The sequence below is a fragment of the Electrophorus electricus genome, chromosome 23, assembly GCF_041902795.1.
Source record: "Electrophorus electricus isolate QZ-2024a chromosome 23, ASM4190279v1, whole genome shotgun sequence".
Lineage (NCBI taxonomy): Eukaryota > Metazoa > Chordata > Actinopteri > Gymnotiformes > Gymnotidae > Electrophorus > Electrophorus electricus.
Window position 1 is genome coordinate 10,442,501 of NC_137519.1, and position 20,000 is coordinate 10,462,500.

Consider the following 20,000-nt stretch of genomic DNA (forward strand, 5'->3'; position numbering starts at 1 on the left):
TGAAGTTATGACAACCCACTGGAAGTTATGACCACCCACTGGAAGGGCAAAGCAGGAATTATATATAAGTAGTGCAAAACACCATTATGGGCCACTTTAAAAGTAATTCTTTATGAAAGACAGTAATTAGCTTTCTCCCACTTACATCATGCATTGTATGACCTAGCATCTTTATCATGTGTATGTCTTCTGACGATATGCTATAAAACTGTAGTTTCTTGTACAGCGCTCTTGAATATTCTGAAATGTGAATATAAATACTATTATCATTTTTAGTGTTATTCCCTATAACATGTGTGTCTAACTAAAGTCAGGGAGACCTATAACCCCCAAACTTTCGATGGCCAACTTTCCATAGATGGAGAGATCTACAGGTCTTTTCTTCTCTTTTCACTAACAATCACTCCTACTGCTGCTTAACAACCTGAGCATTCCCACCAAAGTTTGTTCATTAAGACCCATTCCAGCCAGCGGAGTAGGAAGCTGCTCTCAGAACCATTACACCACGTTAGGCATTCAGTGACTTCACTTCCGCATTCTTTCCAGTGTGCCTAAAATGCTTTATGCTCGAGTTTGCGGGAATCACGACATTCCTGCATGTCATTTCGTTACCAGGTTAAAGCACAGCAAAGTGGCAAAAACAGCAGAGCCACGCAGGTACTTCAGCCCCTCTCTGCTTGTCATCCGGTCTAATGGGTTTTCAACGCAGGTGGCACACAACAGGAGGCCAGCCCCACACTGCTGTACTTTCACAGCTATCTTAAGACAACACCCAATCTTAATGGCCAAATCCACATAAAAGTTGGGGGGGACTGTGTTGGAGTTCCGTGTACTCCGCTGTCTTTTAACATGCAGAATCCATACCACTGGCCACATCTTAAACAGAGTATTTCATTCAGTGAAATTACTGAACAAAATGAGAGATGATAGAAAAAAATAAGAGGAAGAGACTGGAAAATTAAAAAGACAAACAATGTTTTTTATATGTTAAATATAATACATTCCTACAGAACACATTCTCCATCTCTAGGTGGAGAGTATCACTGTGAATGTGTGTCAGAAAAAGAATAAATGTGTGCGTGGTCTTTTTTCTTTGATTTAAGCAAATGGAATTCACTACAGTGCACACTGACATTATGTATATGGAAGTAAAAAAAAAGAAATGAAGAAGAAGAAATCTGACAGGACACAAATGAAATGAGACACCGTGGAAGGGAAAGAATGTACCCAGCTCAGTTTGAATAATACAGTGATCCATGGTAATCGGAATCACCCATTCCTTCATTTGGCATTGACAAGACCCAGTCATGATGAGTTCCGCACTGATGTCTTGATTTGGTACATTGCCACTGTGGAGCTGAAGACAGCTGATTGGTTGAAAGAAGTAGGCAGAGTCAACATGGCTTTGGGATTATTTGGTTTGCTGTGAGAAAAGGAGTGAGAATGGAAGCCCTGAACCCTTCGCTGTGGCCCTGACTCTGTATATGAGCTATCCTTGCCAAGATTAATTCATTGGAAATCCAAGTGCTTCTCTTGCAGTGGACTTTTTGCAGACTTATACAAAATTATTCACTTCACCTTCAAAGCACATCAGCCTGAGGTGTTTCCAGAAAACACTCTATTGGTGATTTGATAATTAGATTCAGGTAAACTGCAACTCTGTTGGTGGTTTACTAATGAATTATTCATTTTACACCACTGAGTTGGAGTTTCATTTTACCAGAGCGGTAAAAGACGGACATGCCAGTTGTGCAGTGAGTCAGCATTTATGTAGTCCTTAGGTTATGTTATGTAGTCCTTAGGTTTCCAGGACTGGCCAGCAGGGGCTTGGAGCCTCTTAACTGCTCAACTTCACATTACACAAGCGAGTCAGCATGGGTCCCTGCCATGTGCACACACATACACATGGATACACACACACCACGAGGCCACAAATCAATTCAAATCTTCCTAGAGACTTTAACCACCACGAATATGCCCAATCTTCTATGCATGAGCCCTCACATGCATGTCAAATGAAAAGCAGCAGGTCACTAAGTGTGCGCTGGAAGATGGTGGAGAACAAGGGCCTAGCCTGCTCATTACAGTCTTTCCTTTTTAAACTGCTGAACTAATTTTATTCAAAAGGTAATACATTTAGAGATTTAAGGTGTTAAGAAGTTTAATTATTCATCGCTTTTTATAAGAATGTGCTAAACTTTTACATAAAGTCTCTTTTTTATTTCTGCATACCAGCCTTTGTTTTTAAAAAATTTCACCGAATAAATCCAGTGTCATAGACTTTTAGTGCTCCGCAATAGACTTCCTGGAACTCGGTATAGTTCCTGTCTCTGGTCTAGTTTATTGCTCACTTGACAAGTGCTACAGTAAATCCCCCTTGAATAAAACTTCTCTTATCACCACTCAGATCCTCAGAGAATGCCAAAGGCCCTGTGCCAAAGATGGCCAAAGGCAAGCTGGCAGTACTGAGTAAAAGAGGACCAGGCACCCCACTGGCAGGTCAGTGTCACACACCATTGTGCACATACACACACACACACACACACACACACACACACACACACACACACACACACACACACACACACACACACACACAGAGTGAGAGAGAGAGAAAGGATATTTCTACTGTTTCTTTAGGTCTTCTGACTTCTCTGTAAATAACAGCTTCACTGTTTCACAGCTTGAACAAAAACCCTTATATAGCTGTATATTATAGCTGTATGGTGGTTGTATAGGACCTTAAATGTTTCCTCCCTCTCCCATAGCAGTTTTGCTTTATCTGCAGTGTTCTGCTGTGTGTCTGTAGGACCCTTCTGGTTTTCTCTAGAGCTGGAGCTTTTGTGTGATTGTGTGTATGCGTGTGTGTGGAGGGCGAAGGTAGGTGTTCATTATATTGGAATGGTAGAAGATATATGGGGCATTCAGACAAGAGATGGGCATATGCTGTTAGCATGTCATGTTAAACTATTAACAGGAAAAAAATAGATCTTCAGAGAGCTGTACAGGAGCTCCTGTGTATGTGGGCGAAATGTCAAGAGAGAGACAGCCGTTAGTTTTCCTGATGCTGGCCCTCACCTCTTGGCATTTACAAAAAGACAGGAAAACAGGAAGTAAAACACAAACGCTCTGTTTTGTTGACGTTTTTGTGGGGGTGGGGGTGGGGGGGGGCATTGATCTTGATTTTTAACCCTGCTTGGGTAAACAGCTCATTGCTTGCCTACAAATCAAGTAATTAACACTTCCGAAGCTTGAGCAGCCTGAACAGCTGTGTGTGATGTGGGCCATAACAGTGAAGTTCATCTGGAAGAGCAGAGAGGTGATTATCTGGTTCACATGTAGTGTGAGAGAGATTTCAAATCTGAGAGAGATTTGAAACGCCCCAATTTCTTATGGACCTATGATTCATATTGAAACACTTGCTTTGGCTTATGTCCATGTGTGAGCAAGTATGTGTGTGTGTGTGTGTGTGTGTGTGTGTGTGCCTACAGTAAAGTTCATGTGACATCAATGCAAATAGCAGAAATGGGGCCAAAAAAGATGAGTAACAGGCTCCTCTGGGTCCACCCATGTCTGTGTGACACGCAACATGGGAAATGAAATCATGTGATTGAAGCCTACCCTCCTCTGCACATCATTCAGCTAAAGCGCATATTCATATCCAGAATATTAGAAAACGGCAGACATGTCATAAAAGTAATCATATATCACAAAGCTGGGATCATGCGACCATTATAACATTGATATGGAGAACATGCCACAGGATACATTCAGACAGTCAAGTCATATTTTTCCCCACAGACTAAACAGGAAAACTCTAGTAAGACCTTTTCTGTTCTAATTTGATGTACAGTTCTATACACATGGGGAGGGAACAGGGCCATTTTGATCAATTATTGTTTTGTATCTAAAAAGAAATCTGATTTGAGAGTTAGTCCTGGCTGCCTGAACACAACTGTGGACGTAAAACTTGGCAGTGATGGGGTGATCATGCGTGGTATGTGAGGATGTGGTGGTCATAGTTACCTAGCAACGCCATGAAGCAGATGCATATGGCGAAGAGAGAGCTGAAGCTGAGGCCGACGTCATCGCGGTAGACGGCGAGTGTGAGCTCACAGCGGTGCCCTCGGTAGCCCTCCGGGCAGTGGCACGTGAACTTGGAGGGCGACTGCGCCACGCAGGTGCCCCGGTGGCATGGGTGGCTGGCGCAGAGCGTGTACATGCAGTACTTGCCCGTGGCGTTGGCCTTGACTATGTGACCCGGAGGACACCTGGGATTGGAGGAGACGTAAAAGTGGACAGATGGAGAGGGAATAAATTATCTCCGGAAATTACCATCAAGCGGGCATTATTAATTACCATCAGGCGGGCATTATTAATGACACATGTTGTAGGACATTAGGGTGAAAGATAGCTTATGTTTACTCAAAACAAGAGCTGATATGACTGTTTGCATTAAACACAGAGATTTATGACTTTATCCATGTACTTAAGGGTTATCTCAACTTTTGGAAGTCAACATACATACAAATCCGTCAAATTTGTCAATCAAAACTGTTTAAATGAAACATGAAACCTTATACATTACGAGGAATGACAAAATATGTTCATATTTTACTAAAATTATTTCTATAAACCCCTACCATATCAAGATGTGGTTCGAAATTATTCTGACAGTCCTGTGCAAAGTAAATAAACCCCTACAGTGTATCTAATATGCAGCATGTGTGGACATGGGGGCAGTGGAAGACACTGGTATAATCTCTGTAGAGCAGATGGAGACCAGAAAGTACTCCTATTGAAAACATGGCTAAATACCAGCAAAATGCTTTAAAAAATGCTAAAATTGCACACACGTATGCTTGCAAACACACATATACAGACACCACAGAAATACACGACCTGCCTGGATTGCAGCCCTCGCTAGGAGTGAGAAGTGGGAGAATAAGGTATTCTCCAAGCAGATAAGAACATAGCCCCTCTGTTCCTTCAACGAGGACAAAGTCACACATGTAAGACACTCACATACACTCACCCACACAGGTACATGAACCCGCACGCACCCACACACCCACCCACAGATATACCTCATACCGCACACACACACACACACACACACACACACAATCTATTCTAACAGGAAGAGGAGCGCTTGGTGTCCTGAATGAAGAGAGGCCTGTCACAGCTTGATACTGGCACTTTTACAGATGGTCACAGAGGCTCTGGTGCATCCAAAACTGTTGAGAGGAGACGCCTTACACTGAGCACACTCGTGTATGTGTGAGTGAATGAATGGGAGGAGAGAGAGAAAGAGAGAGAATGTGAAGTGCATGTTCATTTGTAAATGAAAGTGATAGAGTAACTAGGACAGAATATGAAAAGGAGTGCAATAGTAATGCATGCATACCTGCACTCATGGACCCTCCACAGGTCTACACAAGTGAATGGAGGAGTGCACTGGTTCCTCCTGCATGAGTCTGAGGAGCAGCCCGGCGTGACCCCCAGAGAGCTGATCACCTTCACGCCATCACCCGCCTGAACCTCCAGGGGCATGGAGCGGCCATTCAGTCTCAGATCCCGCATGCATCCTGACGCATCAACACACGCACGCACACACGCATACACACACACGCATGCACACACATGCACACATAAATACATAAACGCACACACATACGCACGCACACACCAAAACCAAAATGAAAACAGCTCAGCTTACATGGTACATCATATTACAAACTCATTTACATAGCTAAAATACGATCCAAGTGTTTCAAATGCAATGTGGACATGAACAGTGTATGAAAGGTCATACAGATATTTGCATATTTTTTTGGTGTTTTAATGAAAACATGATCTCGTGTTAGTTTTACAGACACTTTCAAATGATATTAAAAAAAAATAAATAAATCCAAAACAATTTTGTTACATTAATGCCTTAATTAATACAATTCATTAATGCCTACATTAATACAATCCAATTACACACACACACACACACACACACACACACACACACACACAGTCTCCCTCCATGCGTGCCTCCGGTCACAACATATCCTTGACTTTGGAGAAAGTTGTGTTTAAGCTACACTTATTAAAGCCCCTGTGCTGGCGCTAGTGCCTGAGGCTAGTCTGGGTAACGGCAGGCAGCGGAGGTGCCAGGAGCACTGGTCCTCTGTTCTCCCCCTCCTCTGGCTCATCCTTCCTATCACCCATCATTCTGCCTGGCGTGTTCTGCACCCTCCCTGCACACCAAAGGTGCATTCTGCCCCATTATGTATTAATCGCCTCCATTAATCTTTCATTAGAGGTGATAGAATTGAGTGTAATCGACTAGGGGTGGGGGCTTAAAATATGAATTCATAACATGTTACAGATCCTTTATTGCACAGTGCTGGAGATCTCCTGCTCTGCAGAGCTGAGAGAAGCTTGCATATTATATAAATATAGTGGGCAAAATGGCAGTCTAATTTTAAATGGGCACACATGACTGAACACAGTAGCTAATAACTGAGCAGCGAAGATCTCCCTGCGCTTCCGACATGCTTGAGTGCGTGGGTTCACGGACTGACATCTACCTTGAAAGCTCTTATTGTGCGCCAAGGGGAACGAATTTCCCAGCATCACCATGGACGTGTCGACGACGATCTCGCGACTGTGGCCTGGCGAGCCGGTGACCTCACGGCGCCCGCCGCCGCCATCCACGCGCAGGGTCACCTCGTTGTCGTGGCGATCCAGGTGTACCTCGTGCCACTCGCCGTTGTCCAGACGGTGGGAGGGCGTGGTCAGGTTGAAGTCACCGTCACCCAGATTGTAGAAAGCTGTCAACAAACCCTGAAAGATCTGAGTGAGGGATAGATAGATAAAGGGGGAGAGAGAGAGAGAGCGAGCGAGAGAGAGAAAGAGAGAAGAAGCATCGAACACATTTAAATGTCTTCCGCAGAGCATATTTATCTGTGGCTGTTATGTGCAGACATTGTAGAAAAGAAATCAGCCTGTGCCAGAGAAACATCAAAGTAAGAAGATTCCTCGCCCAGCAGTGAAAAGAAAGACATAAACAAGAAAACAAATAGACAGAAGAGACCAGAGAAGAGAACTGCAGAAAGAGATTCAGAGAGCAGTGCAGCGCTACGCCGTTAGAGGCCACTACGATCAGACAGGGCCAGGATCTGATAAGATGCCACCCCACAGGGAATTAAACATACCGCCCCTTTAATTGGAAACGCTGGGACCAGGGAATTCACCCACACTGGCAATTTGAGCTGCCCGAGTGCCAACAAGACGGCTGCTGTCTGCCGGCCCTCCCCATGTCCGTCTGTCTGTCTGCCTTTAGTCTCTTATCAGCTTGCTTTCATTAAGGCATTTGGTGAAGAGACCAAAATACCAGGTGTCTTCTAGTTTGATAGGAACAACAAGCCTAACTACACACAGACAGATCCACTCATCTCTCTTACTAATGCCATCTCTCCAACTTCACAAGTCAATCTGCTGCAGTGTTACTCATCAGGTTAACTAATAAAGGCAAGCGATCGTGTGTGTGTGTGTGTGTGTGTGTGTGTGTTTGTGTGGGTGGCTCGACACTCATTCCACTTTCAGAAGTCTACCACTTAGGTCCCAGTGAGCATAATTTAGCCGCCTGCATTTAGGACACTGGCCTTTCGTGTGCCACAGAGTATAAAGTAAACAACACAGCTGAACCAGGAAGCGTCTAGGTCACATTAAAACAAAACAAGGTAATGAAAAAAACATGCAACGGTGAAAATAAACAAGGATGACCTCACTGAACTCCTCAACTCTCCTCTCCCCGGCTCTTGCACGCTCTAATCTGTTGAAGTCTGTCTGTCTGCCTGCCTCTCTCTCTCACTCTCTTGCTATTAAGAAGGTGTGAGAAAACACATGGCCGTGTTTTTATCAGCGTTCTGCCTGGCTCTGGCTCCGGCACAGAGGCTGCAACTTACGTCTGCCAAAAAACTATTACTTTTATTAGCAAAGTGTAACTACTTAGTCTGTAGCACAAAGTTTTGATTATTTGTTTATTTATTTCTCATAGCAGGTTCAAAACACACTCATGAGGCTGTCGACTTTCCAGATTTTCCAGACGCTTAACGATGATGCGCTGGTTCTCTTTCCTGGCGGCATACGTTTGATCTCCAGTGCTCGCACCAACGAGTGAGAACCCACCGATCTCTCCCCCGGGACAGGAGAGCAGAAGGGTTACATGCCTCAGTGTCTCATGGAAATTTGGGGCTGTGCAATTTATGTGAATGTATAAGTATATAAAAACCGACTGCATTTTCAAATTCGCATGCTCTGATTTAGAATCCCTCTGACAGGAGAAAGGAAAGCGAGAGAGACTGAGTGCACCACGTGCACTTCACCTGTTCCTGCACGACGGTTTTATCGCCGCTTGTTGTCTGAAGAGAATATTTCCCTACCATACTAGTTCTGCTGCTTGATCTAGCCTTTGGTCTTTCTGCGAGCATACAATGCAACTCAGTGCAAATGAAATAAAAAAAACACCCCAAAATAAACAAATAAAAAAACACGCAGTTTTGCAAACAAAGAATAACAAACAGCAGAAAAGCCCCCAACTTCAAGCGCATGACCCTCTGATGCCAACACATGGCCCAGTCCCTATGCAACCTTAAGGCAGGAGACAGACTAGAAACCTACACCAGCTCACATCCCAGGCCCCTGAAGGTCCCCACCGCTGTTAGTGAAGGATCCTCCTCCATGTGGCTAATGCTACCACGCTTTCTGCTGCCAGTGACTAATGTTACAGAGCCCCGTAGCATTTGCCTCTGTGCCGCTGAGCCTCTGTGGCCTAACGCGATAGATCAGCGAGCGCTAAACAGGCAGCTGTACATCGCATCAATTAGCCCTGTTGCCAGGGTAATTGACAGAAGAGCGATGGGAGAGGGGCCTATTCATGCATGTATGATGTGAACAGCATCGGCGGCCACCGTGGCGACGGCACCCTTAATGAAAGCGAGAAAGAAGAGGTGGAGTTTTCGCCTGGTTCACATTGTGCAGTAGTAATGAAATCCGTAGCCTGTCACGGCAGAAAATATATGATATCTCACCGTCTGCTGGAAAGACAATCCTAATGCACCCGGCAAATAAATCACAACACATTTACATGAGTCAGAGGGAGAGAGAGCGCAGGATGGGGAAAGAGGGAGGAAGAGCGAATGAGGGGGAGGAAGACAGAGGAAGGAAGGAAAGAAGAGAGAGGAAGAAGGAAGAAGGAGAGATGAAGAAACGAGGAGAAAGAGAGGGAGAGAGGGGCGAGGTCAAAATAGGCAGAAAGACAGAATTACACAGACAAATCAGCAACCAGCCAAACACGCTCGAGGCAGGTGATGAAAAATACGAAACAACATAAATCACCTAACGAATTAACGTGGCGAAGCGTACCGGCCCTGGCAGGTGGGAGGGGCCTGTGTGCAGAGTAGGTGCGTGAGCACAGGACGGCAGGGGAAACACACAAACACGTCACCATAGTGGCGAACCGTCCGGCTGCTGCGTCGCCGTAGAGAAAGTGCGCACCGATCAGCACTGCCCAAGCACTGGGCTCAGGGACCACTTAGAAAATCCAGACATGAGTGGACTAGGTAATTTTTTGTCTGGAACACAGTCGTGGGGTTTTTATGAGACATATGAGACACTGATGAGGTAAAGAACACTGAGGAGGTGAGGGAGGCCAGAAAGGAGAGAGAGGAGGAGAGAGAGGAGGAGAGAGAGGGAGGTTATAAAAGGGGGAAGAGACAAGGGCAATAGAGAGAAAGATGTGACTTCATGCAGCTGCAACAGAAGGAGCTTCAGCAAACTCGGTAGATGCAAAACCATCAGTTCAACTGGACTGTGGACTTGAGAACGAGAGAAAAAGACAGAAATGTCTCTCACACGGTGTGTTAGAGTGACAGACTGTGAGCGAGACACAGATTGAGATGGAGGCACTGAGACAGAGGAAGAGAAAGATACGCACACACACGCGCACACAAAACCAAGAGAGAGTCCAGTGCTCACCTCCAGTCGGAGGTACTCGCTCTGCTGGGCTGACAGGAGGCTGAGGATGGAACTGCTGTGCTTGCGGGTTCGGATCAAGACCTGCACCTGCGTGTACCTGGCGGGGAGCGGCCCAGTAAGCTGGTACTGCACGTGGCTCCTCCCGTCGAACGAGTACTCTGGGAGCTCTGCCGATCACACACACAGACACAACCTGACTGCTGACCACCCCGGCTGATCGCACACACAAACGCGAGCCGACGCCCGATGGCCTGAGGAAGGCAGAGGAACTGGAGCATGAGGCGTTCGGTGGCGGTGACTTCCCAGAGTGTTACGTAAACAGAACCTGCCGCACGACTCAAAGCAGCCTCAGCTGCCACACATCCCTCCTCCCACAAGCGGCCGCTCGGAGTCCCTGTATCCACTCTTTTCCATCGACGACCACGCTTGCGCTCATACTTTCTAGGTTGCTGTGCCAAGGTATGTGTGCCTGGGTGTGTGTGTGCGTGAACCGGGCCGCATAATTGGCTGTTGGGCTAGCCTACCCTGCTCGCACTGGTGTCCGGCATAACCGGCAACGCATTGGCAGCTGAATGAGCCCCACTCGCCATGACAGCGCCCCCTGGTGCCGCAGGAGGGGAAGCCCATGTTCACACAGCTGCTGTCTGTCATCAGGCATCCGGGAGTGCTGGCAGAGGAGTCTGCTGGAGAGCCCAGGTCATACACCTAAGGAAGAGACATGCATGAGTATGCAAGCAGGTGCCTGTGCATGTGTGCGTGTGTGTGTGTGTGTGTGTGCGTGCGTGCGTGTGCGTGTGCATGTGTTTGTGTGTGTGTGGTTGCGAGGGGAAAAAAGCTGGCAACTTGTGACCTGTTTTTTCAAGATGAAACAAAGAAAAGGCCACAACTACAAAGATGTGAGGAGCGAACGGCACACAGAGGTGGAGCCACGGCCAGACGCATGGGCCGATTTACGGAGCTGAGCATGAAGCCTTGAATGGGAAATAAGGGTGAAAGGTGGCAAAGTAAATTCCCTCTGTCCCAGATACGGCCTCGCCACTGAGCGGCCGCGGCCGTGGCCAGCCGGCTATGAACGCAGCGGCGGCTCATAAAGCTGCCTGCTGGCGGCTGCTACAGGCCCTCTGGACGGAGAGCTGTCTTCACACCCCGTAATCGGGTGCTGATGGAGCGATTGAAGACGGCATCGAGGCTGGGTCTGATCCGGATAACCAAGCATGCCCGGAGCTGAGGGAGGGTGCACCTGGCTTAAATAGCACAGCCGTGATCAAGCACGACTCGGGCAGAGCTAAGCCAAATCTAAGCAGAATCTCTATGTGCTACTTCTAATGCACCACATTATATAATAAAATGACTGGGTAGCTTATAAGCTATGTGTGCTGTGATGTTGTAAGAGTATGGTAGGAAGAAGAAAGAGAGAGAATGGGAGACAGAGTGAGAGGGAGCGACAGAGAGGCTTCAACAGATTATAACGAGAGAAAGAGAGAGAGAGTAAAGGAGACATACGGGGGAGCACTGTTGAAGACAAAATGGAAAAAGGTGAATCAGAAATAGAAACTCAATTAAACGCCCTGTCCTGCCTCCTCCTCTTCTATAGTCTTTGACCCATGGCCTGCTCGAGAACACTCCACGCATGGGTGAGCCTGCTGACGTCTTACAACAGCCATGGATCTCTGCGCCCCACATGAATAATGCATGGCATGGCCACCCGAGAGCAGCCTTCGGGCCACTGGGGGCAGCGTTGTATCACTTGGGGACAGCTAGCGTCCCGAGCCAGCCGTCTGCAGAGAGCAAGGCATGTCTGCTCGCTGCCATGAACCTACAGGTGCAGAGACGGCGCTAGGTGAGCGTTAAAGACACCACCCACCACCCAGGCCAAACTCTACCACATGAGCACACACATGTGTGTTTGTATAACTATGAAATACGCAGGTGGTCTAGAGTGGGTAAAAGCTAGCAGCATTTGCAAAACAAACTGGGAACAGGTGCCATTCTCTGACATAAAGGCTTCTGTGGAGTCTATATATGCAGTTTTTGTGGAGTTATTTTCACTTCTTTGTTTAAACAGTGAAAATCCAATAAAATGTCTTTCCAAAGGGCAACTTCTTGTTTAATGCCTCTGAGAGTGCACCGAATATAGTCAAAGGTGCAGCGGCATTAACAATAGTTGTTTTTTTTTTTGAGGGGGGGGGGGGGGTTGTCGCTAAAACTTTTTGTATTTCACTTTACTGGGCTCTTGAGCAGCGGAACAGAATACCATTTGCTCCAATATCCTGAGTTTGCTAGTTCAGGCACTGATGATGTCACAGCCATCATGACACTAGCCAATTGTAGACGGCTGTGTGCTCTTGCTTCCAGAAAAATGTGGAGCTTGGCTTCACAAAGATGCTCCCTGCAAACTCCATGGTTGTTGGTAGTTGTCATATGACAGCGCTGAACTATCTCGCCAATCAGTAGGAATTGACATAATGACTAAAATTGGGTGAAAAATGTAATAATAATTTTAAAAAACCACTACCATACTCTTCAGTAAAAAACTAAACATAATAATAAATAAAACCTTCATAGACTTCTCATGACATAATCAGTATAATTATTTTAATACAGTGAATATTCCTTGTGAACGTACGCTTGTTTTCTAGACTGCATGTCTGTTTATCTACATCACAGTCGTGTTTAATCGTTTAATCACAGGGGGGTGTCCTCACCTTGCTGTCCACGATGAGGTTGCGGATGCAGCCAGTGAAGTGCTTGTGCTGAAGCTGAGGGTAGATGTAGGGCAGGTTCTCATTCACGCCTCCCAGCTGGAGAACCTGGGTCACGTTTAGATGCCTGCAGACGCATGAGACGAGGCTTACAGCTAACGAATAATGAATGCGCCACTTGTGGGCTGCTTACAGTCTCTCAGAAGCATCTCGAGCTTTCCCGTCTGAATGCACTCAGTCCATTGCTCAACCCTTCAGCCCTCCAAATGTGATTATCAGAAAATCAATAGGCCATCGCATTGATACTTGACAGGGAAACATTAAATACTTTATCGATCAGCCGCCTAGCAGGGGAAAGGGCGGCGGCCTGTTAGCGGCAGCTGCAGTGCGTAAGAGTAACTCCGCTGCTGTCAGAGATCTGCAGGCACCAGGCTTACACCCTGAGCACCGTCTGTATCTCCTTGAGCGAGGCACTGCAAGTTGGTCCAGGCTCCAGCTCTCGCACACCTCAGGCTGGCCCGAAGACGAGATGCGCTCAGTGAGCATCTGACAGTTAGATTCTATATGTCCTTTCAGGTGAACTAGGGAAGGCGCAGACCACCTGTTTCTCATGACATGTCAGAGCAAGAAATGTAGGCGAATGTTTTACCTGTCCAGGTTTGGCGTGACACCTGTGACCTCACAGGAAGTGTGGTCCTCGGTGGTCAGCCAGCTGCCAACTCCCTCCATCTCCATGACGGTGGCCCCAGTGCAGCGGTCTAGGGTGAACCCCACGTCCTGGGAGAGATAACACACAAATGTCCATGAATGACAAAAGTGACCTTAAATGTAGTTTCAGTTTACGCTTGACCATGGGCTAATTCCCTTCCTATCCTCCAAGCTCCTCTTCGGTGAAGTACTGTAAAACCCAATCGGCAGGCTCATCTCTTAAGCCGAAGCAAGTCAGCTTGGCTGCGCTCTTAGAAGATGTGTGAACTCCTGCTTCATCTACACACTGTCTAAACAGCTTAAAAAACAAACAAAAAAAGCCCCTCCAATATTGGCGACACGAAGCTTTTCACACCTCTCAGCCTTTCTCACACCTATGACTGTCAGCCTGTAACAGGCACAATCACAATTAAAACTCGGCACACGGCAGCCAGGCACAGGCATGGAACCGCAGCGCTCCAGATACAGCCCGCGGGACAGGAAGGGAAAGAAGCCCTGGAAAACTGGATGTGAAGGTGATGCCGAGGTGCTTCGTCAGGGGGTGGGGCGCTGCACTGAGTCACTACTGCTACTGCTGACTGCAGCGCACAACACAGACGGTGAGGTGGGTGGTGTTGGGTGAGGATGGGTACATTTGTACAAGTACAGGCAGGGTCATAGTATAGGCATAATATCTACTTCTCTGCCATGTATATGCTGAGGGTTTTTTTTTTTGGATGGATGGATGTATGGTTTAATTGTTAATTGGTTATGATCAAACAATTACTGCTGCAGTTAATTGTGTCATACTGGTGGGTCTTTAACATATTTATTATAGGACACTTTTGTTAGGGCTTTTTTTTCTTATTATTAGTATTCCCCCCTTTAAAACTATTTGTCCACACCAAACCATAACTCCTTGATACCTGAACATTGGTCAGCTGGTAAGCAGTCTGGCAAGCAATGCCCACAAGCCAGATGAGCCTGAGTGGACTATAGGTGGCGCTATAGCACACCCAAATGCATTCTAGTCCATAACTCCTACACTGTATGTCACTGAGACAAAAATCCTTTTCCCAGTGATTACTAGTGTACAAGAAAGCCTCAAGGACGATTAAGCTCCGCTCACTGAAATTGAGATCATTTGCATAATACGCAAAATTACCATTTTTGAGAGCAAACTAATCCTAGGTTCTTCACCAGACCTACATAAATCTGGCTGCCAGACATTCAGAAAAGTCATAACTTTAATAATTATCAAAAATAAATCTGGAAATTTCAACACTATGTAGGTTCCAGATGCCAATCAAAAACCGGGCTAGAGCTTCCCATGCTAATACTGTACATATACATCTCCAATTAATGAACACTTTGACAGAATGACACCATACTTTATAGTTGGGTATCCCAAAGGGGTCTGGGTCTGGGGCCTGGCAATAATCTTTACGCACCTACATTACTAAGGACCATTATAACAGTCAAGAAACTGTCCCACACTTCAAGATAGTCAGATTAACGTGAAACATGGTATTTAGCTTCTATATGCAAGTATGGCACAGTACCTATTAGTATCTATAAGTATATATTATCAATATCCTCCACTATTGTCAATATCCTCAATCAATTGTCAATCAGTGTTAGCTACAGCTACAGCTACCTTGATTACATTGTTATTCCCTACATGCTCTTTCAGAAGCTTTATTTAAAGCAACTAATGGGATAGGATAAGCCAGTCATAAGCCATTTAGTCTCTGCAAACATTAAGATCAAGTAGCCTACATTGGTAGCTAGCTAACTAGTGTCTGTTGATAGCTTTAAGCCAACTATGATGTCGTTTTGGCTCTGATTTGCATCTCGGAATCGTGCAAAACCTTAAATCAGGGTTTTTAATCTTATTTGTCATGCATCATGATCTGATATCCACATAATTTGAACACAACAGGGAAAAAAAGTTCAAGCCTTGTTCAGTTTAGATCAGACTTCACATATGTATACCATTTCCCTTATTTAGTCCAATCAAAACTTAATGTCACACACTAGTAATCAGGCATGTATATCTATTTATTCCAATTTACACCATACAAAAAAAAAAAAAATCCATAATGTTCAGTCACAACTAATCTTTACTTCCCCTAAATCTTCCAGTAAATCTAGCTAGTATAATTCAATATGATTTAATGTAACAGCTCTATTCTTGCATTCTAATCTTGTAGTCATTTGATCATATAATTGCATGGTATTAGAGCAACAGAGTACAGTTCTTAGCTTTTCATATCATCACCAAAAACTCAGAATGTCACCCACAACCACACTGGCAGGTGTTTTCAGTGGTTTCCACTGTGGTTTCCACTGTGCTTCATATCATATCAGAAGGCCTCCATATTGTGCTTGGACCCTTTAATCACGGCTTGAGGCTATATTTATTATATATTATTAATATATATTATATATTATTATTTATTATTATTATTGCTGTTGTTATCTTGTATTACTCAATATAGCCAACCAAGAAAACTCATTTATTAAGAATGTTTTGAAATTCTAAGCATCATATCACGTTCCAATACAAACTAGCTCGTATTCAAATCAGTACTTTTTTAAGGTGCACAACTTTCGACCAGGAGCCAGATGTAAGCCAGAGAGAGGAGGTGGGATACAGTTGGCGAAGGGAGGGGGAGTTGATGTCTGTAGAGGGTGAATATCTGAATGACTGCTAAGCCGGTGGAATGGAGGGGGATGGGGGTTGGCAGACATCCTTGTGTTGACGCCACCCACACACGCCCACCTTGCTGTTGCTCCTCACGTCCAGTCTGTGCCACCGTCTGTCCGCCACATTCACGTTGCCCGGCAACTGCAGGACCAGAGTGCCCGAGCCATGGTTTATCTTCAGGGTGGGAGTGCCGTCGATCAGCTCTGGAAGAAAGATTGAAAGGAAGAATGGGAAAAAAAAGTTTTCACAGGTTAGGCAACTGGCATCCGAGTCAAATAAGGTTCAAAAGTAGCACAGTCCCAAAATTGTGCTTTGTATCAACCAATGATGCGGCATCTCTAGGCAACCAAAGCATGTAGCCAGTGAGTGAATGAATATGTACACAATTGCTTTTAGGCATACCAGATTTGTAGAATAATAACTGTCAGGTTAAAGTGTCGAATGCCATCTTTAATTCCAAGGTTTCCATTTGCAACTATACTTGCTTCATAGTTATAGCATCCAGTGACCACTTTACAGCCTCCCAATTTTAGGAAACTACAAGTAATGGGACAGAGAGCTGCTCAGCTGTTTGTGGGCCAACTGTGTGTTGCTACATTATTAGTCCATGCACATAAATGCAAAGACAACATCTAGGCATGATTATAAATGTAGCAGTTACATTTAAACTCTGTTAGTGTTGTCTTTCAAAAGAAAGACCAAAGAAGTGTCAATGCTAGCAAAGCAAGCCAACATGAGCCAGACTTATCAGAAGATAAAGACTAACTGACTAAATGAAATTCTAGGAGTTATTGCAGGGTATTATTTATTGCTCTTATTGTTGTCTGTAATAGGGCTTATGTGTTTTGCACTTCTAGGCATCAGCATTGATCCCTGTATTTCAACAGCATTCTAGTTCATTGGTATCTTGGACTCTGACCTACTGTACTGTACTGTACTTTGAGTAAATGACAAAGCACTTTTGTAAGTCCCTCTGGATAAGAGCGTCTGTCAAATGCCATAAATGTAAATGTAAAACACTGGTTAGCCTGAAGAAAAGGCAAAGTTTGTTAAGAAGTACACAGAGCAAAACCCCTAGAAAGTTCTGGGAAAAACAGTATTTTTTTTTTTTTTATAAAAGAAGCAAGAAAAGAATAATCTGTACCGCAGTGACAGACAGAGAAAAGTGCGGAGGGGAAATACCTGCCCACTGAGCTGGCTTTCTTGGCTTTATTGATGATGTGACAGATGAATTCTGAAGTGTACAGAGAAATTGTAGCTGCTCAGATCCAAATGCCTTGAAACTCAGTGAATAGTGCATTACCATTGCAGCAGGACAATGAGGCAAAGGCAACGATGCGGTTTTCCAGGGCCGGAGTCCTGAATGCTGTTGACTGGCTAAGTCAATGACCCAGCCTAAATAACACTAAGCATGTGTTTCTCTTACTCAAGCCAGGCCTGAAAGCAAAAAGCCCCAGACACAAGCAATAACCAACCACAGCTGAACTACAGGCCTGTTGGAGCATTACCGGGGAGGATACCCAGAGTTTGGTAATGTTTACGGGTTGGAGACCTCAAGCAATAATCCACTGAAAGGATATGTCACCAAATACTAAACATGCGAATTTTAAACTATAAACACAATAATTTGTCCTATCATTTATGGCTCACGGAAACTGGGAATTATGTGTAAAAATGGTTGCAATTCCTACATGTTTCACATGGTATAAATGGCTTTAAATCTTGCACTTTGCACTTTAAACTCATGGGCAATGTTTCACATCAAATCTAATGTCATGGGTTCCAATGGCTTGGACATACTGCACATATATTTATAGACTGCAATGTATTACATTCCATAAACATAGCAGTAATAGCAAATAACGCTTCGCAAGTGCAGTGGAACTGCTTTACACACCTTGGCAAGTTATAGCCAAATTCGATAATATGAGGTCACAGAGGTAGATAACCCCACAGGGGCTGCTGTAATTATGATCATATCATCCACCACTACACGACAACAAACGTATTAAGAAAAGTTGGCTTTTGTCTGAGCTAGTCGATTGGCAAATTAAAAATTAATGAAGCAGCAGAGACTCCCTTAGGCTCTGATCTGTCACACAGGCATTCTGAGCGCGAGCGCGTGTGCCCCCTGGTGAGACCGCATTAATCAGTTTGGCCTCAGTGGCTAGACGGGCCCTCCTATTCCACGTCGAGGCTGTTTCCACTCCGACTCTGCCACTTATCTTAGGCCTCGGCTTCCCCTCAACTCTACGCTCCCTTACGCTGACGACTTCTCACCGCTCCGAGGCTTCTTTCTTACTCGGTGAGAAGGGGTGGAGTAGTAGGACTAGACTGAGTGTAATTGGGGCTCGGTGGCGCCGCGCAATGGTGGTGGTTGACAAAAACTGTGTGAATGCATTCATTTACCCACTGCCTCTCTGGGCCAATCACGCAGCTCCTCCCCTCCTGTGCGACCCACAGTTCACTGACTAGCACCAGAACAAGGGCTAACTGGCATACGCGTCCCTTCTCAGCTCTGTTGTCATTTTGTTATCTCTTTACATTTATTATGCATCACTGTATCCTGCTAACTGTCTTTGATGGATTACTCTGCTACAGCAGGGGAAATCTGGAAAGGCTGTAAGAGGAACAGAAGTGTGTAATAAACCAATGCCCAGCAAAGCTGCAGCAGGCCTGGGGTCCTGGGGGGCTCACTGGCAGCCTGGTTTGTGGTGTGAAGTCTACTCTGGGCTTTGTGCATGAAGTATGAGGAGTAGGGACTAATTTGGGTTTTCTTTTAAGGTTAACTGACCTTTAATGTTGCATCTAAGTTTGTTTTATTTAATTTATTGCTCCTTGCTGGACACTTTAAAGTTTTGAAGGGACAGTGAGAAAGTCCCTACAAAAGGAGTCATTTGGAAGGCAACCCCCAGAGTACAGACTCTCTCTCTCTCGCTCTCTCTCTCGCTCTCTCTCTCTCACACACACACACACACACACAAACCTCCATTGTCTGCTGCCGGCATTGTTCCTAGCCCACAGCTGACCCCTTTCTGACTGTGACTGGAGTATTTCCTGTTAAGGCGCATGTGACATTTTGGGTTGAGCGAAGACGGGAAAGAACAGTAAAAGGCAGGGTGGGGAGAGTAAAGACCAAAGTCATGAGAGAAACGGAGGGAGGAAGAGAGAGAAGAAAAGAAAATGAAGACGGGAACGTACATGTGCACGAAACCAGAGAAGTGGCATTTGCTTCCAGAGCCATGTCCTGGACTTTGTGATTGGGCACAGCAGCCGGGCCAGTACGGGAGAGTGCACAGAGGCACATGGGACTTTTGCAGGAAGACGGGGAGAAAGCGGCAGGGTCACGCCGCCTGTCGAGCTGGCAGCCTGTCGGCCCGCCAATGGCCCTCCCACGGCTCCTCTCCTAAACACCGTGTGTTAAAAAAAAAAAAACGCGGCGTGCATGGATCCCAGCCGATACACACTTTTGCACACTTTTGCCTAATCGCCTCGGCTCTGCTCTCTCCGACTTGAATTCCCCTTGACATCACTGCAGATTAATCCGTGTGTCAGCTCAGAGAGGGAGTCGGAGAGGGGGAATGGTGCTTCTCCCTCTGAACAGCAAAGTATTTCCTCTCCTAAACATGAAAAATGGCCTCTTTCACCAGACCCCATGGGATGACTACAGCAAATAGACGGCATATGGACTCAGCAAACAGCATTACGAATCACTCAGTATATACAAATCAGCATCACATCAAGGGGTAGAGGGTGTGTGTGTGTGGTGGGGCGGGGGGGGGTGTATTATTGATGGTTTGTTGTCAGCTGGCATACCGGTTTGCCCTTCCCTGCTCAGGAAATTGGGCAGAAATGTTGCAAGTTGAAAG

At 45.6% G+C, this 20,000-nt stretch overlaps 1 protein-coding gene across 6 annotated transcripts in view; it reads right to left on the reverse strand.

Moving 5' to 3' along the window:
- The window catches only part of si:ch211-186j3.6 (neural-cadherin), a 146,035-nt gene that overhangs the window by 10,303 nt on the left and 115,732 nt on the right, over positions 1-20,000 (reverse strand). For 5 of the 6 annotated variants that reach the window (XR_004775435.2, XM_035521097.2, XM_081706392.1 and 2 more), the window contains 8 exons: positions 16,207-16,334; positions 13,384-13,511; positions 12,738-12,861; positions 10,557-10,737; positions 10,033-10,199; positions 6,582-6,846; positions 5,408-5,588; positions 4,027-4,271 (listed from right to left, as the gene is read on the reverse strand). Coding sequence is in view for 5 of the 6 variants with exons in the window: in XM_035521097.2 (XP_035376990.1) it covers positions 4,027-4,271; positions 5,408-5,588; positions 6,582-6,846; positions 10,033-10,199; positions 10,557-10,737; positions 12,738-12,861; positions 13,384-13,511; positions 16,207-16,334 (1,419 nt within the window). In the remaining variant the exon portion in view is untranslated. The remainder of the gene's footprint in view (positions 1-4,026; positions 4,272-5,407; positions 5,589-6,581; positions 6,847-10,032; positions 10,200-10,556; positions 10,738-12,737; positions 12,862-13,383; positions 13,512-16,206; positions 16,335-20,000) is intronic. The other variant, XM_081706391.1, reaches the window with a different exon arrangement.